The sequence below is a fragment of the Podarcis tiliguerta genome (assembly GCF_965153285.1).
Source record: "Podarcis tiliguerta genome assembly, chromosome: 6".
Taxonomy (NCBI): Eukaryota; Metazoa; Chordata; class Lepidosauria; order Squamata; family Lacertidae; genus Podarcis; species Podarcis tiliguerta.
The window spans coordinates 50,730,726-50,757,438 of record NC_139539.1 but is presented as its reverse complement, the minus strand read 5'-3'; the positions used below and the strand labels follow the sequence as shown (position 1 = coordinate 50,757,438).

The 26,713-nt window shown below is 43.8% G+C and overlaps 1 protein-coding gene across 1 annotated transcript in view; it reads left to right on the top strand.

The window, feature by feature from the left end:
• The first annotated feature begins 1,761 nt into the window (after positions 1 to 1,761).
• BTBD19 (BTB domain containing 19) overlaps positions 1,762 to 26,713 on the top strand; it is a 47,882-nt gene continuing 22,930 nt past the window's right edge. The window contains exons 1-3 of the mRNA XM_083447831.1: positions 1,762 to 2,232; positions 7,759 to 7,966; positions 12,849 to 12,902. Of these exons, the coding sequence (XP_083303957.1) occupies positions 2,144 to 2,232; positions 7,759 to 7,966; positions 12,849 to 12,902 (351 nt within the window). The 5' untranslated portion in view covers positions 1,762 to 2,143. The remainder of the gene's footprint in view (positions 2,233 to 7,758; positions 7,967 to 12,848; positions 12,903 to 26,713) is intronic.

The following is a 26,713-nucleotide window of genomic DNA, read 5'->3' as shown; positions in this document are numbered from 1 at the left end:
CAAATGCAACTTGTACATCTCACTTAAGACATTAACTAGGCTTTAGTACCTTGGGCAGTAAACCTTAAGGATTTGATTAAAGAGCCTTCAGCCCCAGAAGGCCTTGTGGAGACCGACAGTCTCCCAAAGATATTATTTCATCAGCATGAAACCTATGTAGGGCAGCTCCTCAGCTAAGGATAGGTTTAGGTTACTTACAAGTGGGGTTGCCCAGTGACTGTTTCAGAAATTGAGCCAGGCTCCTGCACTTTTAATATGACTTTCCTGATAAGGCTCCCATCCACAAACAGACCAACCTAGCTTCATTGATGGAACTACATAACCCCTGCCCATTGAAAAGTGCCTTAACAGATACAATGGACTGGCACTTCAGACCATTAGCCAGGCCAGTTAGTTTAAGGCAGTATTTGGCTTTGAATGAAAGCCTGAGGGAGTAGGTGTTAGCAGTATATCATTCGCATCACAGGCACAAAGTCCAAATGGGAGCTACCTCCTAAAAGTGACAGGGGCTGTTACCTAGGGCCACTTCTTATGTTTTATTTAACTTCTCACACTAGTCTGGTGATGCTGAAACTAGTCGCCTGTGTATGTAGAAGTGTGTGTCAGATAATATGACCCTTTCCCCATGTCACTGCTAGTTTCACCTCTCCTTGGGGCCAGATAGCACTGTGGCATGGATATGGGGAGTTATGATGTCATCTGCCCCTCCTCCCAAGTGGTATCCCTGCTTCAGACGTTACTTCAGCTGTGGGACTGAATAATTAAGGACGTCCATTTTATTGCACCCTCATTATGATGCTTTCAGGGTGATTCTGCTTTCACATGATTCTGCTTTCAATGCTATTCACGGCGGCAAAAGTTTTGGGGTGGTCATACTGCTTCATTTCCAATCAGTGCACATTCTGTAACTTCCTGCAGATGTTCTGGGTTTGTTGTCCCATTTTTACTGTGCTATAGGCCCTCTGGATAGCAATAATATAGTAGCACTGGGAAAGTATTGCAGAACTAATAAAGTATTGCAGAGCTAATAAAGAGGAATAATAAAGAGTGGCTGGGGAAACCCAGCCAGATGGGTGGGGTATAAATAAAATAGCAACAACAACAACAACAACAACAACAACCTCTGACACTAATTCACATGTTGTGAAATATGCCCACAATAAAACATTGGCCTGGAGGGAACCAAAGAAACAGTAACCACACCAATTAGGTACCGTAATTTAAGAATTGGCCCTTTGAGAGCAGGCAGGATGTTCAGTGTCAAAGGCCTTTGAAAAATTTGAGTGCCAGGCCAGGTATATGTTCTTAAGGATGTTGCTATGATCCTAAACATTTCCTCTCACCTTCCCCCACCCAATCTACACCTCTGCATTGGCCTGAGCTACTATTGACAGAACGATAGTGCTGGAGTCTGTTATACGTGGATGTCATATGACCTCAACACATCACAATCTCTCTTTTTGTCACATGTGCACACACACATGCATTCTGCGACAATGAAGCAATCATTTCTATATGCCTTCAGGAAATTATGCAAAAGACCTTAGCAACTCTGTGGCAAAGCAGAAACACCGAGGATACCAGATGCAGAGATGTGTCATTTTCATTTCGCTGACAGAGGAGCTGGCAGTCCTGTGACCTCCCCATGCCAAGGATGAGCTCCTGCCAAGTTTGAGCCAGTTCTGACCCCCCCCCCAAAAAAAAACCCCATGCAGGCAGTTTCCCCGACACACAGTTTGCTTGCTTAAGACAGCCCCTGGAATGAGTCTATCCCCCTTTCCTTTTTTATTTAACCCCCGCCCTCTCATTTTTCCACATTCTCCAGCCTGTTTTGGCGTGTTGCTCCCTCTTTTTACAAAAGCCTTTCCCTTCAGGATTTCTGCGGTCCCTCCCAGAGCAGCTGGATTTTAGGGCCTGGGCAGCTGCTGTTGCCTGGCAATGAGCTATGTTGCTCCCCCCTTTTCTGGCCTTTCTCTGCATTCCTGCCTTGCAGCTGAGCGCCCAGCCAGCCGTGACTTCTCTCAGCTATATCTTTATCACAGACAGCCAGGCCAAGGAAGCCCCCGCTGAGCCCCTGAGCGTGCCTGCTGCCCTGCTCTCCTAGGCCTGGTCCTGATCCTGATCCGGAGCCCATTCCCTAACTATGGCCTCTCCTTGCTCAGCTGTCCTGCTAGGGGATTCAGCTGCCTTTGCTGCTGCCCTCAGGACTCTCATCAACAACCCACAGTTCAGGTGAGCCAGCTGGAAGACCCAGCTAAGAGAGCCTGGGGATCAAGGTGGAGCCGGGAGTGAAGGCCGCAACAGGGAGGTAAACTGGAGAGCAGGTTTTAAGTTAGCTCTGCCAGGCTGTTGAGCTGGGAAGATTCATAATACTGGGTCACTGTAAAGAGTAGAAACAGATCCCATCCTGCTCCACTATCTGCCAATCTCTCTTGCAGATTTGGCTCATGATTGTCAGGGAAGTATTACATGTTTGTAAGCAGTACAGAAATACTGTGGTGAATGATACCACATATGATGGTGTTATCTTGGATCCTCTGCTTTTAGGGATCATGAAGAGTGGGAGGGGATATCTGAAAAAGGTTTTAAAATTATCAAAGAAAGGAAAATTATACTCTCACCCAGGTGCAAATAATCTGATGAAATATTTTTTTGTATGCATTATTGGGGAGGGGAGTTGGAACAGTTTGTTTTTAAATCACAGTTGTAATTTTTTTAGTGATACTGTAACTCTATTGCTTTATCTTTTTGTAAACTGCTCTGATGTTGTTGTTTTCTACAATCAAGTGGTATATTTTGTGTGTGAAATAAATAAGCAGATTAGAATACAAAATATGTTATTAAGGCATGGGTCAGCTGTTCCTATGAACTTTTCTGTTGTTGTTTTAGATGTGGAGATAATAGTAAAGGTGAAACCATATATACCAGAAGCACAGCATGAGTGATTGGCTGTGCATTATTGTGTCAGTTGGGAATGCTTTGGCTACCCAAAATATCATACAATTCAGCCTTTACTTCACCAGTTTGATGCCCTCTAGATGTTTTGACCATCAACTCCTATCACCCCCAGCCTGCTTGCACTTCAGAACAACTGGAAGGTGCCAGGTTGACAAAACTGGTTCAATTGATGGGCAGAGCAGAGCAATCCTACAAGGGGCTGGGGATGTATGGAGTGGCAGATTCCTACCTTTCATCCATTGCGCTGCCCAAGGTAAGGGCCCTGTCCACGCTAGGATCCCCATCATGGCACCATAGCTCTCCACATTGGGTCTTTACACCTTGTTATCTGCCTCTTTCTGAGTCACAGCTTTGCCTTCCGTATAACACCAGCATCTATTTTTCATAAACAAGGGGGGGAAACACTGGTGTAGCCTTGAGCACAATTTACAGGCCAGGCCAGTGGGCTGTCCACACCAACATCTTGCTTTCAACAAATGTGGGATTATTTTGGCAACATGCTGCATGTCCTGCTGACCACTCTGATTAACAATAGTGTTGCTAGGTACTTAAAGGGTCACGAAACAGATCAGCAACAACCTTGCATGAATATTATAGGGTACCTTTAGACAAATGAAGCTGGTAGGTGGCTCAGGTCTAACCATCACTGCACTTAGATGCACATCCTGCATTTTAAAAAGGCGGACCCTGCACAAAAGGACAGGAGATATGGGGGCCCGTACAAAAGACTCAGGGCTTCAGCCCCCTGTACCAAGAATGCCTTTGCTGGTTAACATCCACTGGATTTTCTGTGTTAATACTGATACTTGTTAGGTAATAGTTATTGAAGAGATGCATCATAAGCATCCTCTCCAAAGATGTTACCCTCTTGAGTGAAGTACTACTTACCGGGAACTTGGTACTTAAAAAGGTTCCATGTACAGTAATAGCTCTTAACTGCACGAAGAGCCTGTTATCTCTTGATTCCTGTTATGCAGTGCCTGAGCACACTCCCATTTCCCGACAGTGATGATTGGCCCTTCACAACCCGCTCCCGATCTATGTTTAGAGGTGCTACATCAGTGATGGCCAAACTTGGCCCTCCAGCTCTTTTGAGACTACAACTCCCATCATCCTTAGCTAACAGGACCAGTGGTCAGGGATGATGGGAATTGTAGTCCCAAAACAACTGGAGGGCCAAGTTTGGCCATCACTGTGCTACATGGACAACAACATTTTGAAACAATTAGCTGCTTTCACCTGTTTTATTGATCAAATTGAGCTTCAGTGTATATGTCATGTTACCTCATCTGTGCCTCAGATGATGGGCCCAGGACTGAAGCTAGGCTTCTCTCAAAGGATTCTCAGCCCTACTTCCTTGATTGCTTACTTGATATTACATACAACATGAGATGGGCATTAATCCTGTGAAAAATTGGAGCTTCAGTTTGTGCTAATGCCCTAATCTGTTAATGCTGGTTGAGTAAAAGTTTGAGGATCAATGCATTAATTAGTTTCTTAGTATTACTTCATACGTTTAATTCATCTTAATACCTATAATCATTTTTTGTCCTCCAAGCTATCAGAAATGGCTGATACTTAAGCAGAATTTGAAGTGGAGATTTCCCTCCTTATTCAATGTGGGTTGCCTTGCTTTTTGGAACTATCAAGATGTGTTTTTCTAAATGCTTTCCCTATCCGAATTGTGCTACTGGTACAGTGGTCACATTGCATGATTTTCATCTGTAATAAACAGGATATTTTCCTATTACAAAATCTAATTTAGAGATATAGCAATCGGGGATTGCATGGGACAAGTGAAGATTCTCTTCCCATGAAGAATTTGGTCAGGATATAAGCGATTTTTCTAGGGGCTTACCATACAGAATTGCATTATGTGGTTACTGAATATAGAGGAACCTGCCTCTACATTCTAGATGAAATGTCAGTTTTTATCAGTTTCTCATTTTTTCATACTTAATTTCAATCCATCATATTTCTGCATCACTTTGTTTTGTTCCCCAAATTTGCAAGGAGATTTTCAGCAGATTGTATTTGTACATTGCAGTAGTGTTGATGAGGAGCTATCCCAACTGCATGTGAGGAGACTATTTTATTCCTCCACTGAGAGTCTTTCCAGAGAGATGGTTTGTTTGGTTTTACACAGTGTTGATTCCTATTTGTTCCTTGGGGATTCAGAGCCATTGCTGAATGAATACTGCATTTTCCTAGCTGTCAAACTATATTATGTTGTCATTGAAAAAAATGATATTTTCTCCTCCCCATTAGCATGTCCACTGTGAACAAGAGTGCTGAATGGAATGTGCTCATGGGCATAGCCAAGGGGGGAGGCAGCTGCCCCCCATAATCAATAAAAATCAATAGAAATACATAGCAAACTGGGGTTCTGCCCCCTAACAAAAGGCCTGCCCCCACAACAACCCTGGCTACGCCCATGAATGTGCTTGTGTGAATATTCCAGCCTCCTATGGATAGCACCTATGACTTAATTAGTTGCACATAGCATCATGGTGTATCATTATTATTACAATAACAATATCATCACCAATCATTATAACAAAAATTATACTAGTGCAATATCTTCTTTAGAGGCGTAATGATTCCCACTAATAAAAAGACATTTAACAGAAGGCTGCCTCCTTTGGTCTACAGTAGTGGATGCTGTTTTGTGGTACTTTCACTTTATATTGATTTAGTTTACACTCCATCTTCAACAATGGAACATGTGTGTCCCTGCTTTTACTTTCAGGTGTTGGTGTCCCCCTGCCCTCCTGCAGCAAGGCATGATATTATTCAACTGGTGCTAGCTCAGGGCTGGGAAAAGCCCAGGGAAAGTGCAGCTTATTTAGCAACTGATACTTTCTACAATATGCTACTGCGGCTGTTTGCGTTGGTGTAGTTAGCAACTGAGATGATTGTTTTGTTTCAGAGGAATTGACATTTTACGAACAGGTGTGAGTCAAAAATGCAGATTAGTTTTCTGGTACATAGAGGTCAGCGAGAAAGCCGCTAAGGTAATGGAAAATGAAGTGAAGTGCTGAGTCAATTACAGAACAGGCCCTGCTGTGGCTACCTGGGTTTACATACCCGTGTACTGTAATGGGGCAGGGAAATCTTCCTACATCCGTGCTTCGACTCAAAGCAACTGTAGCAGGCCCTTTCTATAACTCTGGTGCCCTTGCATATACAATTGGGCAATTCATAACACTGCTTGGAACACAGAAGTAAGCATCAGGTGGCTGCTTTACTTAAGCCCATGTAGATTGCCAAATTATTCCACTTCTACTTCATGCTGATCTGGTCATGTGCAGCCACTGCCATGTGTTAAACTTATTCATCTTTTTTGCCATGCTGTTGCTTCCTGATCCCCTTCAGGCTCCATGCCCACCCACCCTTCAGAGTCCCATCCAGGTCACACTGGGGTGGAGAAAAGCAAGCCAGTCTGTACATTACATGAGCTACAAAGATGTGCCTGCATTCGTGCATTTTTTACCCAAATTTCCAGAATGTGCCCCCTTCCCTACCCCCTGCAGCTCAAACCCAGCACTGAAGGGGTGGAGTTGTAAGGGGATTTTACCCCCTGGTTTGGTTCTGGATCAGATTAGAGTCACCCACCCCTGTAATTTGTAGTATTACAGGATATAATAATGGCCACAAACATGGGAGGCTTTAAAAGGGGGTTAAACAAATCCATAGAGGATAAGGCTACCTGTGGCTTCCGGCCATGATTCTGGAGGTGGCATGCCTCTGAATATGAGCACAAATGGGGAGGGTGCTATTACTCTCAGGGCCTACTTGTGAACTCCCCAGGGGCATCTGTTTAGCCACTGAGAGAACATAAGGATGGACTTGATGGGCCTTCAGCCTGATCCAGCAGGGCTCTTCTGTTGTAACATGTAGTTCGACCCCAGGAAACAATACATGCAGCCCAGATAGTGTATTTACTGAGTTTGCTGAAACTGAGGAGGAACAGCAGGAAATCAAGTGCGCTATTAAAAGCCCCATTCAAGTGCTTTATGCTTTATTTCTAAAATGAGAACTGTTGAGGTTAATGTCACATCCTCTGTCTGGGAAGCTCTTACTCCATTCTTTCTGTATGGTGACTGTCTTTGTTTATGCAGTGCTGAAGAGAAGGCTCTCTGCTTGATGGATTACTATTACTGCTTCATTTATTCTAGGACTAAATCTGGCACTCGGGTTGCCACTTGTCCCTAGAAAAATGTGATTGTCCTTTCTTTGGGAGGGGGGGAAATGTGTTCCCTGTCCTGTTTGGACTTCAGACAGGACACCTTTTTCATGTATTCAAGCACATCCTGGTCCTCCTCAAAACTATGTGAGCAGAGGGTGGGTCTGGTAGGAGTAAGTAAGCAAGAGCCTGAGTGGGAGTTGGTGCAGGCAGAAGGTGAGTCCATGAGGAGGAGAGCTGAGAGCAAGAGTTATTGCTGGACACAGGTAGAGGGTTGGGTGGCGCTGGGAGGAGCAGTTTGAGAGAGAGGTTTTGTGTGGGCAGAGGGTAGGTGTTTGCAGCACACAGGCCTTATAGCCCAGTCAGGAGGGCTTATGATGAAAAAGTGGTGGGCATGGAAGGGCTTCAGCACCAGCTGCTCTACAGCTGATCAGAGAAAGGGGGATGCTGCTGAACATGTAGTTTGTTGGCCTACTGCAAATTTTATTTGAACACAGGCCAGCTGAACTCTGCAAGATGGTTCTCAATGGGGCGAGTAGCTGGAGAAAGGGGAGAGTAGCTGGGCAGGGTGTTGAGAAGTGTGCATGGTAAACTCATTGCCTGTTTTCCCACAGTGATGTGACATTTCTGGTAGGCAGAGAGCAGAAGGAAATCTTTGCCCATCGCTGCCTCCTCACTTCCCGCTGCCAGGCACTCCATGCAATGTTAAGCCAGCCCCAGGAGATACGAGCCCCACTGATCCTGAGCCACGTGCAGCCAGAGGTGTTCCTCGCAGTCATTGAGTATTTGTACACCAATAATGTCACCCTCAACAACAACATTGTAAGTATGACTTGTATTACTACAGGCTTGGCTTGCAGTGAAGTGAGTAAATGGAGAATGGCTTAAAATTAGTAAATGGTATTATTAATGTGCTTATGAGGAAACACAAACCTTTTAAGTCACCCTTGCAGATCAATTAAAAAATGTTACCAACACAAGTCTTGACAGATAATAATAGGTCCTCCCCGCAACCTTTTCCATTGTGTGTCTGATTTTTACTGCTGGTCCGGTTTGCAGATTCAGTGTACACAATTTTAAATCATGGGTACTGTACATATATATTTCTCTATAAAAAGTAACCCACACAGTCTATTGTTTTTAAAAAGCAAAGGTGGATCATGTTTTCGTCCATAAGATGATGATGATTGAAGTAAGTCACTTCTGCTTATTATGCGCTATATTTATAATGGCAATCTGGTAAAACAGATATGTTAGTGATTATGCTGATAATGGAGAGAGAGAGAGGCCCTGCTCATAGCAATCTATTCACCTGGAAAGAATCATTATGCACCCCACATACGTGCTTAATCTCAAGGCTACTCTAAACCACAGAAAGGGCAGCAACCACCCTGGTATAATGCAGCTGTCGCTTGGTTGAATGTGCTAAGACTCAGTTCTAGTAAAACAGTAGTGATATTTGAAAGCTGAGTAGCATCAGTGTCTTAGTATTGGATTTGCTCCATTCTCTGCTGCATTGCCCTGTCTCTAGCATCTCCGTCTTGTATCACAGAGCCAGTGCTTTGAGCTCTGAAAATCCTGTCTCTTTTCACTGCAGAAGATCTAGAAATTGGGAGAGGATGTGGGCTGGGTGTCTGTGCAAGAATGCTGACTTAATCAACCACCATTAGCAGCTTCCACATAATTGGGTTGTTACTTAGGTTTTTCTTAATTTAAAAGCTGTTGAATCAGATCTGTGCATCTCCTAGTGATTTCAGACTGCAGCCAAGTAAGGCAATGAAATTACTTGTGAGTCAGTGCAGTAGTTTCAAGATTATGTTTAGCACCTAAAATGGAGCAGCAAGCTCATAAAATGGAGGCTTTTTTACTGGCAGAGATGAAGGAAAGTCTCTGATGAGCACCACAAAATCCAGTTCTTTCCATCAATGTCATGTGTGTGGCACATCCTCTTTTTAGCTAACCCTTCTCTATTTTACATTTTATTTTTAACAAATGTTTAGGATAGGGGCTCACTTGTGCAGCGATTGTAGAATACAGATAATTTGGGCTGCACCTTTTCCCCATTGTGCATTAACAAGCAGGGAAGACCCCATTTTTCTCTTACTGATTCAGGGACCTGAAGCTGTTTATTTGGATGAGGGTGGATGGAGCTGTGGCCCTCCACCATCCCTGACCATAGGATATGTGGACTGGGTCTGACTGGAATTGGGAGTCCAACAACATCTTCAGGGTCACAGGTCCCCTGCCCTGATCTAGATTCACAGAATTCTGTTCTTGGTTTTGGGAAAGAAATTGCTGCCATCATGCTGGTCGAAAGTTTCAGTTTTGATCTGTAGATGTATTATTCAAACCTTGTTTTATATCAACCACTGTGGAAATATTCCTTCAGTAAGGGCAGTATATAAATATTGTAAACCAATCAATATATTGTCATAGGCAGAAAGGGGCAACCTTAAGATTTGGAAAAATTTCCTTCTGTGTTAATCAGCAGATAGCCGTTGTTCAGGTTTCACATATGCCTGCAGTATTGGCAGCATCTCACTCCTGTGACTCACCTTCTCTGTCAGGAGCTGCCTCCAGGGAAGGTTGAATTCCAGCCCTGTCATCATAAAAGGACATAGTAGATGGTGTGTTTGACATCTCGCTGCCTCCCTCTGCCATTCCTTGCTGTGAATGATTAGAGACTGAGTTTGTACCACCCAAACAAATTCAAATTCAAATAGCTTTGGTTATTTTATGTAAAAATAAAGGGAAAGGGACCCCTGACTATTAGGTCCAGTCGCGGACGACTCTGGGGTTGTGGCGTTCATCTCGCTTTATTGGCTGAGGGAGCCGGCGTACAGCTTCCAAGTCATGTGGCCAGCATGGCGAAACCAGAGCAGCTCACAGAAACACCATTTACATTCCCACCGGAGTGGTACCTATTTATCTACTTGCACTTTGACATGCTTTCAAACTTCTAGGTGGGCAGGAGCTGGGACTGAACAATGGGAGCTCACCCTGTCGTGGGGATTCGAACCGCCGACCTTCCGATCGGCAAGCTCTAGGCTCAGTTGGAGATGGGGAGAGAAATAAAGAGACATAAAAATGTTGCCCTCCCCCAGTTTTTCGGTTACATCAATCTGTCCCATCCCCCCCCTCCAAAAAAGGAAAATATTGCAATCAGTGCTATTTTTCTGGAAAAAGAGGTTCTGGAACTGAGTTCCGGTGAGTTCTGGCTGAAAAAGCCCTGGTTGCTATATTGGTCAATAAAAATATCCAAAATCCATAGCTCTACAATACTATTTGCCATGCTTTTGTGACATTTTGGTGGTCCTGAGAGATGTATTGCTCAACTATGGATTTTTGAATATCTGCCATAGAAACCATAATCAGGTATCAGGTACATTTTTTTCATTACATCAGCAACAATTTCTACATAAGGTAGAGTCTGGATTTATTAAATAGGTAACAGTTGGAGAGTATATGAACTGCAGTTTGTTGACATTAATCAGGGAAGTTTGGACTGTCCTCTTGCTGGCTGCACTAAACTCATCTGATCCTTATAATGTTTTCTCTTATTCTCTCTCACACAGCTTAGGATGTTTCTTTCATTCTTTGGAATTTTTAGCAGCCACACCCAGCAGCATGAGAAGGGCTGGATGTTTCATGGGCTGGGAAGAACATTCTACGCACTCCTTAATGCCCAGTAGAAATTCCAGGAGAGATATAGTAACAGCTATCCACGGGACGCGGGTGGCGCTGTGGGTTAAAGCCTCAGCGCCTAGGGCTTGCCGATCAAAAAGGTCAGCGGTTCGAATCCCCGCGGCGGGGTGCGCTCCCGTTGCTCGGTCCCAGCGCCTGCCAACCTAGCAGTTCGAAAGCACTCTCGAGTGCAAGTAGATAAATAGGGACCGCTTACTAGCGGGAAGGTAAACGGCGTTTCCGTGTGCGGCTCTGGCTCGCCAGAGCAGCAATGTCACGCTGGCCACGTGACCCGGAAGTGTCTTCAGACAGCGCTGGCCCCCGGCCTCTTTGAGTGAAATGGGCGCACAACCCTAGAGTCTGTCAAGACTGGCCCGTACGGGCAGGGGTACCTTTATCTTTATCCAGGATGGGGGCAGAGGGGGAGCAGCTCTAGTAGACAAGCCTAGATTCTAGGGTTTAAGGGTTTAAAATGTTCTTAATCTGTAGAAATGTGATGATTATGAACCTAAATGGGGCAGGGAATAGCACCTGCCAACTTTGTGAACTGAAGAGTCCACAATGGTGAAAAGAAAATGTGGGGAAATAGGATTTTGAAAAGAGGGAACTACAAACTCATGTGTGTGTGTGTGTGTGTGTGCGCGCACACACACACACGCCATTAAAATGAATATATTGGCTAGGATGCTGTTTTTATTCCAATCAATCCCAATTGTAAACAATTTAAGCTACTTCAAAGAATGGAAAAAAGATCTCTCTAAACATATCTGGCAGGGGGAAAGCCAAGAATTAAACATAAAATTATGATAGATACAAAAGAAAGAGGAAGCTTTGCTCTGCCAGATTTGCAAATGTATTATGAGGCAGCTTGTTTGTGTTGGTTAAAAGAATTGATTATATTGGACAATGCAGACATCTTAGATCAGCGGTCAGCAAACTTTTTCAGCAGGGGGGCGGTCCACTGTACCTCAGACCTTGTGGGGGGCCAGACTATTTTTTTTGGGGGGGGAGGAATGAATTCCTATGCCCCACAAATAACCCAGAGATGCATTTTAAATAAAAGCACACATTCTACTCATGTATAAACACCAGGCAGGCCCCACAAATAACCCAGAGATGCATATTAAATAAAAGGACACTTAATCATGTAAAAACACGCTGATTCCCGGACCGTTCGTGGGCTGGATTTAGAAGGTGATTGGGCCGCATCTGACCCCCGGGCCTTAGTTTGCCTACCCATGTCTTAGATCTAGAGGGTCACGGCTTAACATTTGACTGGCATGCATGTCTCTGGTATGGGAAGGCTAAAACCTACAAGAGTTTTATGAACCACATCCTTAGGAAGAATCTGTATAGAATCTGGGAGAAATCTAAAAATCTGCTGGAAAGAAAAACACCTTTATGGCTATCTCCCATTGAAGCAATGACAATTAAGAGAGTTGATATGGACAGACAATGGGTGATTTACAGGGAACTGGTGAATTCTACAGTGGGGGGACGACCCAAACTGAATTCAATGGGAAACTTTAGAAGCCAAGTTACGGTTTGGTTGCAATAGCACCAGATATACGACATGTTTAAATTAGAAAGAATGGATTTCTGGACCAAAGCTCACAATCTGAAAAACAACTCTTAGAAAATAAGGATAAACTTCTGTCTAAAATGTATAATTTTTTTATTAGAATGGGAAACAAAAGACGAGCTTGTTAAAGCTTCAGTTACACACTGGGCAGTAGATATAGAACACAATATAGATCAAAACCTCTGGGAGAAACTTTGGAAAAGCATATTTTTGTGGCACGAGTGCTGGAGGGGGGAGGGTAGGAAGGCAAAGTCCCATCGTGCGAGCAGCAGTCTAATTGTGCAAGTCAAATTTTGCCCATAGAAACTTTACAGAAAGCTGAAGGGCAAAAGACCGAGAAAATCAGGATGGGTTCAGGCATGTGCCATCATTGCTGATAGAACAGAGAGCATCAAGTACCAAGAGCGTGCATTAATCACTCCTTTGTTTTGACTGTAGGCCCTGGAGGTCCTGACTTCATCCATAGAGTATGGGCTGGATGACCTCAGAAAGGTAAGCACTATGCTTTGTGTCAATTAAGTTGGTTCTCCACGAGATGTATTTGTAATGTAATTACTTCTGCTTGCATATTACAGGTTGAGGGATGGAGGAGTTTTTGCTCAATGACACAGCCTCTGGGATGCAGCAGGGCATGTTATTGGCTGCTTTAAAATAGCCTGCTGGTAATTGAACCCAGATTCCCCTAATCCTTATCAGTGGATCCCACACAGACGTGCCTTCCATTGTGTGCTGTCCTTCACAATGAAAGGAGAATCCCACAACTGTGGGTGCTAGAAGGCCAGATCCATACAGTGACCTCTGTCTGTATCCAAACCTGGCAATGTTAAACTGTGGGCTACCCCACCCCAATCTGCTTTTCGGATGCATTACTTCACTTCAAAATGTGGTAAGCAGCCCATACTTGGAGATCCTTCCTGGCTATTCTGTTGAGCAAGGGCTCAGGACTCTGTCCCCAAATCCTCTTCTGATGACGCCACTGATATAAACTCGGGGAAGTATTTCACCTTTCTAGCGTCTTCCTGTCTGTGGTGGTGGTGGTGGTGGTGGGGAGGTAAATCAATGATAGTTTGTAAATGAAAAATGGAAAGAAAAATGCTTGCTATGGACAGTTACTACTAAGCTAATTTGACTGAATTGGAATCCCTGTCCCTTCAACTCCTACAGTTTAGTGGGCAGAAATGTTGGACTCCATGACTGACTTTACGTTGGGCCTACCTTAGATGTTTATTTTCCACTAGCTGGTGCCTTCTAGCAGCCGCCTACAGAAACTCAAGCATCTGTGTTACATTACGTGTTGATTTCACTGTTGTGGTTGGGGAGGAGGCAGGAAACCTTTCTTCTTGGTTCTTTCTCACTTGTTTCAGAGGAAACTTGGCTAGAGGAATTGTGAGGGGAATAGAGGTAGGGAAGCCCCATGACAAAGCTTGCAAAACAGAAACTCTCTGCTTTTAGGAACAAAGAACTTGCTTTATCTTTAAATTACAGGAGACATGGAAGCAGAATGCACTGGCAGTGTTCAGGTTCACACCAGCCATGAAAGAAAATACGCCGCGCCAGTACTGTCAGCAAAGCAGCCTTACATTGGCAGATTCCTGCTAGCCCAGGAGCTGCCAAACACTGTAAAACTCTGTTCTAATGACTCCAGTAAAATTCGCCTTAATCAGGAAAATCTAATCTGGACAGCTCCTGATTCTGACTGGACTTTGTGTCCATTCTGGACAACTTCCAGGTCCCTTCCAGTTGTCCTGATTGGGAGCATCTTCCTGCCAAACTGATAACTAGATTTTCCTCTTGCTGATTCAGGGTGATTTCATGTGTTTACACAAGTCTTCATAATGGTGCATCTGGACAATGGAGGCCAGTTCATCAGGGCAAATATGCCATTCCCCCAACAATCTCTATTTGCCCTCAGACAGCCCTCAAATGCCTGCCTTCTTAATTACATCCACTCCAGGGAATTGCCCTGGCTATGGGCTTCCTCAGTTTTGGCTTTACAGAACTCAGCAGGGAATAAGATTGGAACAGAAAAAGAATTAGTTGGCTCTTCCTGCCATTGGCTTTGGCTCCATCTACTGATGGCCTCCCTGTCTTCCATCCTGCTAGTCCCAGTGGGCATAGCCACCACTGCAGCTCAGCTGGTATTTTTTGTATGCAAACTGTTATTGGTTTTTGCTGAAGAATGAGATATGGGCCCATTGCACTGCTTGACCCTGCCAACTTTTTGATCCACGTTCTATGTTTTCCCCCCCGTTGTAAAGCCTGGAATTTGTTAAAGACCTACCCCATCTTGGCCTGCACAGGTTGGTTCCTTCTACATCTGCATCACATCAGGATGTTTCTGCCAGTGCAGTCCCTGATTGGTGGACTATGGTGGTGTTTCCAGGGATGCTGATAGCATGTGCATCATTTGGGTCTTTTCTGGCTCTGAGTTTTTCCTTTCCTCCCTGTCTGAGCACACAATGGATACAATGGCTGTTCGACTGGCATTGCAGCCGTGTGTCCCCCGTCCCGGCATAATGTGAGTTTAGGATTGCTTTGTGTCAGTAACTTTTTTAATAATTAAACAAAAGTGCTCAAAGCAAGCTGACATTATGCACTCCACTGTTGGCACTGCTTACACTGAAACTTGGGACTCCAGGGTCATGACACTCCCCAGCTGTGAACAGGATGCTGAGTCAGAGGCTATAGGGTCACCTGCTGGGAGCCAGACCAGGTGGGTGCTGCTCCTGGGCCCAAGGAACTGAGTGTCTCCTATGCTCCCTTGCCAGTTCATCGGTGCAGGGTGTGCATGAGGTACTATGGGGTGCAGGAGAAGTGTGTTTCTTCAGGTGAGAGGCGATTCCTTAAAGAGACCCTAGTTCTCCTAAAGGGGGCAGAGCTTAGAAGAGGTGGATGGGAAGCCGAGGTTCAACATGCCCCCAGTTCTTCCAATCCTTGTTGGAGCAAGTTACTCACTAGGAGATCTCTTTGCTGCCTTGTCCTGTGGGTGCATTTGCAGGGCAGGGGGTTAGAGGGGACACTGTTGAGGATGTGTAAAGTATATAGAACAATTTGATTCATAATGAAGGAGGCATCTTTTATGACATTCTCTGCCATCACAATCCATTTGTATATTTGTTATCATTGGATATGTATATAGATGGAGGAAGAAAATATGGTGCGTAATGAAACAAGAACATTTATTAATGAAGGCATGAATGCAGCTAACAATAATTTGGCCTGCAGTGTTAACATTGCTCTGTTGGGCAGTTTTTTTAATGTGACTCTGAGTGTTTTAGTAGTTGTGACCTGGGAAAGGCATGTTTCACCAAATTTGTAGCAGCATGGGACTGTCTAGAATCCGTCCCTATCCTGACTGCCTTCCCAGAGAAGACTTAGCAGTAAAGACTCATAAAACGATGAGAAAGTAAGCAGAGCTTGAGGAGAGCTAGGTTCTTGATGTGGGTGATTGAACTGGTGGTGACATTCTTTGGGTTAGAAAGAGGATCTAAGGAATGGGTGGGGGAAAGTAAACACAGGACAAGTGAGAGCTAGCCAGGAACATAAATTTTCCCAGCTGCTTTTCGGATGACTTGAAAGCACGGGACACTGAGTTCACAGGGGAATTTAATGACTTGCCACTTCCCTGCTAGGTCAGGAATCCAGGAATAGGTCTTATGTGACTATTAGGAGTTTCCCATCTGTTACAAGGATCTGAGGCTGTAAGGGAATAGCAGGGAACTCCATTCTTGTGACTGCACACATGCAGCACAGGGTATCTCACGGAAGGCAACTGAAAAGGAATCGGTATCATTGTCTTAGCACTTAAGGGGAAATTCTAAGAGACTAAACAGAAGAGAAAGTTTTAGAAAATGACTGTGAATGGATAGTCGTGATGGATTTCATTTGAGGTTTTCTCACAGTACAGAGGTAGTTATGTAGATATAAAAAGGAAGTGTGAGGAGAGCAAGAAGACTAATGGGAATAATTAATGGTGGGGAAGTAAAACCATAATGAATGAATTATGATAACCTGAAGAAAAATAGTGATATAGTGCATTTCTGACCCTGAATTTTTAATCTGTGTTCACACAACACTATCCAAAATGCATATGTATCCTGTACTTATAAAATACTAGTTTGATGTGTTGTTTCTCAAACCTGCTTAACACAGATTGGAGCCCTTAAGCTGTTCCTAATTCTTCCCTAGCAAAAGTGATAGCACCTTTGCATAGAGTAAAAACGCTCCCTCCCCATCAACACTCCCTGGTGAAACACAAACAGAAATGAATCTGACATTAATGAAGTCATGCTGATGTGAATAGCTAGCAGAGTTGGTGCGGGGTGGGAAGAGCAATGAAAAGCACTAGGGAAAAACAACAACTTCAGTGCATTCTGAGGTTGTAATGTGAACCCAGCCTTTGCTTTGGGTTCCTTGATCTATCTGGCAGACCTTAATTCTAGGAAGAATATGACAAAGGGTGGATGTATATGGTGGTTTTGTGTGCCTTTTCAGATGACAGCCTCTTGTGGTCTTTGTGTGTGTGCCTTACACATCCCAAAATATATTACTTTGGATTTACCCTACTTCACCAATTACTGCAGAAATCCATCCTTCCCTTTTTTCATCCCAAATAGAAGCCAACACACACCAGATTTAGGCTTTCTTCCTGATTTGAGGTTATCTGCTGTTCAGCCAGTTACACGCTGACTCTCTACTGTTTGCCTTCAGAGTTATTTAAACAAGGCTTGAAATATTTGCACAGTCTGTTAAATTCCATGACGAGGGGAGGTGGAAAGGTCTTCTCTCTCTACCTTTATCCTTTGTCACTTTGCAGAAGTTCAGAGCTTTTGTAAATTCATCCATATGCAAAAAGGTTCTAGTCAGAGATACTGGCAGGGCAATATGTGATTGCCAGAATGTAAAGGGACAGATCAGGATTAGAATAATTCCCCTTAACCATCAATTCGCAGAATTTGTTAGCAACAGCAGCACTGCAGAACTGTTTGGAGAGGAAGCGTGAAGCAAACGTGGGGGGCTTGTTGCAGAATGGGAAAGTAAAAATAAAATACTTTTATTGGTCTAAATTAAATATTTATATCCTTCATCCAAGGATCACAGGGCAGTTTTCAATATAAAGACACAAAAATGCATAACATAATAAACCAAACAATACCCCACCCCAGTTTAAAAGGCCATAGATTGTTTAATTAGCCAAAGATATGTAATAATATTCATGAAGGCAAAAGGTGAGCCTCCCAGGGGAGAGTATTCCACAAATGGGAAACAGTTGCAGAAAATGCCTGTTCTTCTGTTGCCATCATCTGGACCTCTTGTGGAGTAGGCACAGGAGGAAGAAGGGCCTCAGATGATGACCACAGGGTCTGAGTTGGTTCATATAGGCAGAGGCAGTCCTTGGGTTATTGTGGTCAATAGAAAATAGAAAACAACAATAAATTAATCAAACAAAATATCATAAATGAAATAAATTACAAAGCTGAAAGCTAAATTCAGATCCAGTTACAACCCACTCTTCCATAACTTAGCTGGCAAAATGACTCGCCAACCCATTTTGAGGCATGTCCTCATTTTTTGTAGGATCCAGCTGGAAGGGAACCTACAAACGCCTTGGATACCAAACCTAATATCACCCTGGTGTGGTTGCCCCCACAACTTTGATAGGAATTTGACAGGAAGGGGATTGTATGCCATCTGCTTTACCACACTTCTGTTCACCACATTTGTATTCTGTTCCTCCAGAGATCTCAGCGCAGCTAACATATGGTTCCAGGTCATCCTGGTTACACTCAGCTAGTTAGATTCAGCAATAGAGCTGGGTTAGGTACCCGTGCAGTATGGGAACTGAATTACATGGAGAAACACAGGGTGCTTACAGACTGTCTCTATTTTGGGGTGGGCTTTAATCACATACTGGCAAATTCAGGTTGCACCATTGAAGTTAATTTGGAACTGCTGCACAAAACCAGACCTTTGGCGGTAAGAAAAAGTGATGGGGAAATGCACTGGAAAATGTGAGATAAAATTTGCTTGACACAATGCTGTCTAATCTTCCTGCAAACAAATTGGAATGAAAACTCAATAAAACGGCTTCTGGAAGCAACCTTGGACTCCCCTTGTCTTCAGGGAAGCGGCAGAGAGAGACATCTGGGAAGAGGCTTGGGTTCTTCTTGCCTGTGATTTCAACACCACGTTTTGTTCTGATTATCATTTACAACCTGTCCTGCTGGGAACTCCTGAGAACGCAGACGGCTTCCATTCCCGGACACATCTGATGTTTCTTAGGGACATGTGAGCATGCCTTTGAGAGTGGGGCAGGGTTGTTAACAGCTTCTGATGTGACAAACAGGGAATGAGAGAAACCCCTGCCAGGAGATCAGGCCCTTGTAAATGTTTATACAAGCAGATTATTTGTAGGACCTTTCCGCACTGCCCTGCATAGGACTTTTGGCATCCCTACATACCTTTGAGCTTTACACGTTCACAGGGCCTTGAGAAATACAAGTGCTTTGTAACTTGAACCTTTGCATACTCTGTTTTGACAGTAGCTTGACATTAGTGAAATATACTTTCTGTTATTTAAATATGTTCAAATCCGTGTCTTGGCAACGGCCTTCAAAACCCTTTGGTGCTCACCTGACATTTCCAATCTTTTCTGCATAATGATGAGAGCCAAAAATTGATGTGTGTGTGTGTGTGTGTGTTTAAGGGGATCTGCAATTCCTTTGGTTCAGCATAAATCAGGAGACTGGTGTTATCCTGTTGCCAGTCTCCAGATGGAATTAACACATGCAGCCACACTGCCTCTAAAGCTCTACTCATGCCCAGTTTCAATGCATTCTGGAAAAATCAAAACTAACCTCCAGAAGTGTGGCCAGCCACGCTACAATGAATATTGTGCACATTTGGGAGTTATATCACAGTCTCCCACACTTGCTGAGTTCTTTTACAGCTGTTTTAGAAAAATCAAAATCATGAAAAGATGAATGCTTATGTACCTCTGTATAAGTGTGCACACCGCATTTTTAAGGAGGGGGGTGGGGAATGCAAGTCTCTCCCTTTCGGACTTGCCCCTCAGCTTAAGAGCACTTTCTATTTAGGAGTGAAATTAATTGGGTCAGCTGCTGCTGGCAAACTCAGTGGTATAGTGGTAAAGTCAGAAGTGCAGGTGCTCTTCAGGAAAACCCCCACAGCTGCACCCCACAGCCATACCCCTTCTGAGACTGGGGAACAAAAATGAATTTTTGATCAATGCAGATGTTATGGCTTTAATACCAAAAGAGCCTCCCCCCCCTCCCCCAGTTTGTTTAACATCTAGTCTGATGAAGAGGCTCAGCACAAATGGCAGGTGTTTTGGCCCACTTGGACAGATAAACTAGCTGGTTCAGTACATTAATAGACCTATTTGAGCAGCTCTCTCCTACTTGCCACTCCATAGGCATGTCAAGACCTGTTGCTGCATTCCTTGTTCTGCACTGCTAGGGAAGGCAAGGATTCTGTAAAGGCCACCCAGGTGGAGACGTGCTGCCCTGTTAGGTTGAAGGGCTGGGGGTCACAATGCTTCACTAGGTACTGTAACCCACAACAGAAGAGAACAATTGATCATAGAGACAGGAAAATGCACTGCTATGCCCCTCTCATTATCTGTTTTAGAGACACTTCATAACACGTCTCACAACACGTACTCACAAACGTATCAGGTGCCCAGGGCATTCTGAAGTTCAATCAGCAAATGAAACGAGCAAGGGAAAACTGAAGCCTACAGCCGAAGTATATATCCCACCTTTCTTTCACAGTGGAACTCAAGCAGCATGTATAGATTGTCAGGAGGTCTCCCAGCTAGACGCTAACCACGCCCAGACCTGCTTAGCATCAGTTAGATTTCTAAATCATGTTCCTTCAGATCATAGTTCTAGGTGAGACACCCTAGCAGAAAGGCATTGCGTATTATTCAATTGTACCTATATTACATGGTTCTGGTTTACACTGCTTATGTTGCTTACAGAAATACATAGAGTTTCTAGGTGACAATTGAGGCACCAAATCCGTGACTTTTTTTATTTGTATTTGGTCATTTGCAGAGGTGTACCTAGGCTCCCTTGCACCCTTGGCAAGGAGATGTATCGGCAAGGAGAGGTGCATTTTTTGTGCCCTACTGGGCCTGCACCCTTGGTGGGGGCCAACTTAGCCAACCTTTAGGTATGCCTCTGGCCATTTGCCTCTTCCAGGCATCTGTGTGTATTGTGTGTGGATGGGGAACTTGTGGAGATGTTGTAGGATTAGTGCTCCCATCATCACTGGCCTTGCTGACCAGGGTGGATGGAAAGTAGAGTCCAGCAACATCTGGAGGACCACAAGTTCTTCAAATGGCCTGCCCCTAGGAATGCATTATCCACCCTTGTCTTGCCTTTTAAAAAACCCTCTTGGAAGAATTACACCAGTGCACACACCCTAATGAGCAATGAATGTGTATGCTTATAAAGAAACAGTTTAAAAGAAACATGTGTTATTTCCCATCATGGAAATTACGGAGCCCATCTGCCCAAATGAGCACAGCAGAATCTGCACAATTGTTCAAAGCATAATCAAGGGAATTCCCTGCAAGCCTTACCTTTTGAACTGGGAGAAATACTGAAAGAGTTGGGGTTAGGGGAGTGGGATGTAGCTAACAAAAACATACTCAAGTCTAGAAATCACACCTGTGGCTTCAGACTTTTCTGGGATTTCTGCCCGCAGTTTGGATAGTAGTGAATTGGAACACCATTCCTTTGGTTCCGTTTCACGCACACACACATACCATGTCCTCAGAATGGTGTGGCTGGTCCATAGTATGTAAAGGGGGGGGGGGTTCCCAAGATTAGCAGACCAGATGCCCTTGGGATAAGTGCATCTTAAAGGTACCACAAAATGGCACTGACTCATCAAATTAGACATGGCATTGTCATCAGGATCCCCTCTTTCATTTTTTAAAGTAGAAGAAGCTGGTAGGCAGATGGGGATCAGGACCATGATGCTGGGGGCAGAGGGTTTAATTTTCCTCTCCGCTTGCTGTTTTCCCAATTTAAATGCCACCCTTCCAAAGCTTCTCTTTGCTCCAAGGGGGGTGGGGAGGGGGATATGCTGGCAGAAGGACTTAGGGACAGCTGACCTGTATTGCAAAGCCCAGACTGAAGCTAAAAATTGCCCTCACTTCAGCGGGGGATGCAGCTGATTGTTCTGAATCAAAGTTAGTCAGGGCGGAAGGAACAGAGATCCCCTTAATCCATCCAGCCATGAGCTGGAGCAAATCTTTGTTATGCTTTTCCCCAAGAAGAGGTCTTGGAAATACAACCCCTTGGCATGGCCCCATGGATCCAAGCTGCTCATTGTCTGCAGGTCAGCAGCTGCAGAGAGCTGGCTGGGGCCCATGTGCTCTGTGATGATTTAACAGCGCCCGCCCCCAGCTCCCAGGCCTTTGCTTTTAGTATAATAACTTCCCATTCCAGAGCCAGAATAGAGTGGTGATGGTGGTAGTAGAACACAGCCTGCTATTCCCAGAAGGCGCATAGGGTTATCTGAGTGTTATTTTTAGGAAATATCATCGGCATAACCAGCCTGCAGAAATAAAAGCTAAATAAACAAAGCTGCATTCCGAGGCTACTAGGGTAAACCCATTAGAGTTCCTGGAACTGATACACTGAGGATATACAAGTAAGCCAGAGCAGTTGACCCCAAAGAGGCTCACATTTTTAGCTCTGTTTGTATTGTTCCAGTCTTTGCAAGTAATAAGTGTTCCCAGTGCTTAATTTGCATTCTGGTAATGGCAACATGTTTTATTTAATTTATTTTCAGCATATGTGTGCTGCCGCATAATATAAAGTTCTCTGGGTGGATTACAATAAATAAGAAAACACAACATGTTATATCCAGTGTTGAGGGTATGGACTTCTCTTTGTGCAATGGACTTCTCTTCCCTGTCCGATTCTCCTTCTGCTGTCCTCAGATCTATTTTGGAGTGTCCCCTAACCCTCTGGAGTAGATTTTTGGGGAGCACGAGAGGGCGGAGATGAGAGGGAAGTTCCATTACATGGGTAAGAGTCTTTTCCACTTGTGGAAGGAAAATACAACAATATGTAAATATAAAGTAGACCACAAAATACAAAATTTACAAAAAAGCTCATAACAGGTGCAAACTGAAAAGCACAGATTGAAAAACTGAGAGGCCCAGACTACATAAATTGTTTGAAGGCTTGAATGAAGAGAGAGGTCTTCATCTGTCACTGAAAAGACCACAAAGGTGGTACCCAGACAAAGCTGTTCCATAACCTGATTCTATTACAGCAAAAGTCATCTCCTTGGTGGTTACTTGATAGGTGCAGACCGTAGTCTCTGAAGGTAAACTTAAGGTTCAGGCTGGAAAATATGTTCCATTCATGTACATGTTTATTTGGCTGGACATACCAGGTTTTATATAAGAAGAATTATTTGGTTGGGTATGAAATAAGGGCCCTGCATTGTGGGGGGGGGATGGGTGTTGTATTTATTCATTTCCATATTTAAACTGTTTAACATGGTTGTTTTCAGATACAACTTGGTTTACATTGGAGCATATTACATGAAGCAATTACATAAAATTTAAACAATAAACACTCAGATAAACATTTCTGAACATATTAGCAAACTTGTTTCAAAGTGTATGTACCAAAATTATTACAGATATGAAAAATCCCTGATCTAGTTTTCAACTTTCTGTTTCCAACAGGGGTCAGCCAAATGTCTCTGGAAAATTTATGTAGAGAACTGAACCACAACTGGACCATAGGGCAGTGGTTTTTCAGCTGTTCTGTGTTACCACATTGCCTTGGTAACAAATTAATAGCTAGTAGATCACATATTGCCGGCACACAGGAAAGGAAGAGGGCCAGGCCAGGAACCCATTATAGCTAGGAAGAGGCGACACATGAGATGAGCAGTACCAAAAACGTGCTCCTGTGGCACTTGTAGTGAGAAAGGAATGTGGGCATGATGGGGCAGAAGCTTAGCTGGTAGCACAAGAGGAAAGGAATACCTAGCATGGAACACCTATCTGGTGGAAAAGGGGTTTTCCTGGGAAGCTGAGAATGACTAAGGGCTTAGAAATTGGTAGCTAGAGCCAGCTGGCTCCCGTCCAACTGCTTCTTGTGAAGCTCGCCGAGCTCCAGACCACAGAGGTGGGAAAGGAAACTGAGATCATCCAGTCTGTTGCCATGTGCCAGGCCAGGCAATCCCCCTGCACTGCATTCCTGAGTACTGAGTCTAGTGTGACTTCAGATACCATGTTCACTTTTCAGAGTCTGTTTCTCAGGTCTTGTAGTAGCAGTACCAGTAATGTAACTTGATAGTAGGCCTTAAAATTACAGTTTTTCTAATCATAGCAGCATACCTTGTCCTTTCCTGGGGGTTGCAGGCCTGTGTTTCCAGTATGGTTGGTTGGGGACAACTAGTGGAGGCTAAAACTTTATGGATGTTGAGTTTTTATCAATGTGTATAGGTGACAGAAAAGCAAAAAATGTGATATGTGTATATGACTTCAACACAGAATGGTGTAACCAGCTATTGAAAGTCTGAAATTACTTTTATGTATTCCCCACCAGCACCACTTTCTAAAACAAGCGATGGACATGTCTGCTTCAGGTGACTGGAACTATACTACTGGTTTCTATTTACAACAGAAATATCAACCACATTGAGAAGAAGTTTGAGTTATAATTGCAATGTACAGTCACCTTTCATGAATGGTCTGACTAGTTTTCAAATAAGCAACTCTGGCTGTGGTTTCCAGTCTGGGAATGGATGAGAATTTTGTTCAGTCTGAACTGAACTGATCTGTTTTGAACTTCCTGGACAAGAGTGGAACACAACAGTGGGGACTGGCTGGTGCACGTTGGAGCAGGCAAGAGACCAATAGGAACTAGAGCCATGGCCAAGGACAGGCAGAGCCACCCACCTGACTGGTTGTAAATAAGAAGACAGGCAGATTGGGGGCTGGTTGAGGTTTGTGGGGCAATGTCCAATTTGCTGAAATGGACCAGCCTCCAGTGGATAATTATCCTTAGGATTTTTTCCAAGTTTTATTATAACATTCTTGTTGAACACCCCACCCACAAAATGCAAAAAAACACACTTCCTGTAGTTTGTGCTAAAAAATACTTTTAGAAATGTGTACATTGCAAGAAAGTTGTATTTTAATAACTCTTTTGTGATATGTATTTAAATTCAAATTTTGCAAGGATTTTTTTTTATTAAATTACAGATTGATTTGGAAACAGAAAGGAACAAACTAATGAGTAAACACATGTGAAATAGATGTGGAATAAAAATAGACTGATCTGTCCATCCTATTCCAGTCAAGAATCAGATGAAGGCCAGTATCATTGTAGGATATTGGCCAACAAAATTGGATCATCTTAACCAGATGTGCACCAAGAAGTCATTGCAATAAAAGCCCCTGTTATCAAACACTAGCCCTGCCTGAAGATTCCAGGCTCCTAATCAACTCTGTGCTAAATGGTTCCTTGCTATAGCCTTTTTATCTCACAATACAAATGCCAACTTTTTTCTGAAAGGGGCCTATGACAGCTCAAGGGCAAGATGAAATTCACCCTGTGACATTTTGCCTGTCTGTCACAGGAAATCTACCAGAAAAAGAAGGTGGCAATTTTATTTAACCCAACAGCTTTTTTCCTTTTTTTTAAAAAAAACTTTCCTAATAAGCTACCCTGCTAATCACTTTTGTAGGGCATTGACCTTTGTAGTTTGACATTAAATACCAGGTTGTCAATAGGATCACAAAGGAACTTTTCACACCTTCTCTGTGGCATGCTTTGCCTCTTAGTTTACGCCCCAAACCCACAGCAGTGCTGCTTGCTGCCCTTAGCCATAAAAGGTAAAGGTAAAGGGACCCCTGACCGTTAGGTCCAGTCGTGGATGACTATGGGGTTGTGGCGCTCATCTCACTTTACTGGCCGAGGGAGCCGGCGTAACCAGAGCAGCGCACGGAAACATCGTTTACCTTCCCGCCGGAGCGGTACCTATTTATCTACTTTCACTTTGACATGCTTTTGAACTGCTAGGTGGGCAGGAGCAGGGACCGAGCAATGAGAGCTCACCCCGTCACAGGCATTCGAACCACCGATCTTCCAATCTGCAAGCCCTAGGCTCAGTGGTTTAGACCACAGCGCCACCCTTAGCCATACTGCCTTGCAAATCTGTGCTTTATATGTTCCGTCTACATGGAGATCCTGCACAGAGCCAATTCTGTTTTCCTGAATTGTTTCGTACATCATAGAATAATAGAATTGTATAGTTAGAAGCAGTGCTTCCCCCCCCTAAAAAAATGTTTAGGGTTACTCTCATTTTCCTACTCATATTGAAATACTGCCCCTCAATGAGGCCAAACTTAGATTAACAAAATGTTTAGGGGGTATGCGTACCCCCAGAAAATAGTACTGGGTAAGAAGGGACCCCGAGGGTCATTTAGTCCAACCCCCTACAATGCAGGAATCTCAACAAAAGCCTCCATGACAGGTGGCCATCCAACTTCTGCTTACGAACTTCCAAAGAAGGAGAGTCTACCACCTTCTGAGGGAGTCAGTTCCACTGTTGAGCAATCCTTGCAAATAGTCATGATCTGAATGATTTGCCCAAGCTTTCTTAACTGATTTTTATTAAGTGTTGTTGGCTGTGCCACATTTGTAGTTACCTATCACCATCCCTTCCCCAGCCCCTACGTATTATGCTGTAGTGTGTTTAATCCCCTTTCCAAGCCATTAGTGCTGCTGAACGCACTTCTTGGACACGCCTTTCGCATGTTCATACTTACTGGTTAATCATTACCTCTTGTGGTCTTTCAGTTAGGGCTGCAGTGTGTGTGACAGTGTTTTGATTAAGACCTGTTTTGAACAAAGATCACCAAGTTGCCTGAAACCATGGCAGATGGCTCAGACGTAAAGTTGGTGGTTTCTCCAGGAAACATGGAGGGTGACTGTGACCAGATGCAAAGGAGGACAGGGCACCTGTGCCTTTAATAGTAGTTCTTAGCCTAAATTACTATTAATTCAGTATTGTGTATACATTACCAGCTTAAAAAGCAGTGAGGTTGTTCCTCCTTCCCTCCCTGCTGTGTTTCAATTCACATGTGCATGTTGTTGTAACCATCAGTACAGTTGAATGTTTTTCCAAGTTGCCTACTGCCTGTCCCCTCCAATGGGTGAAGAAAGGGCTAAGATCATTTTATTTGTATTTGGTAGTCTATGTACACACACCTACACATGTTCATATGCACAACT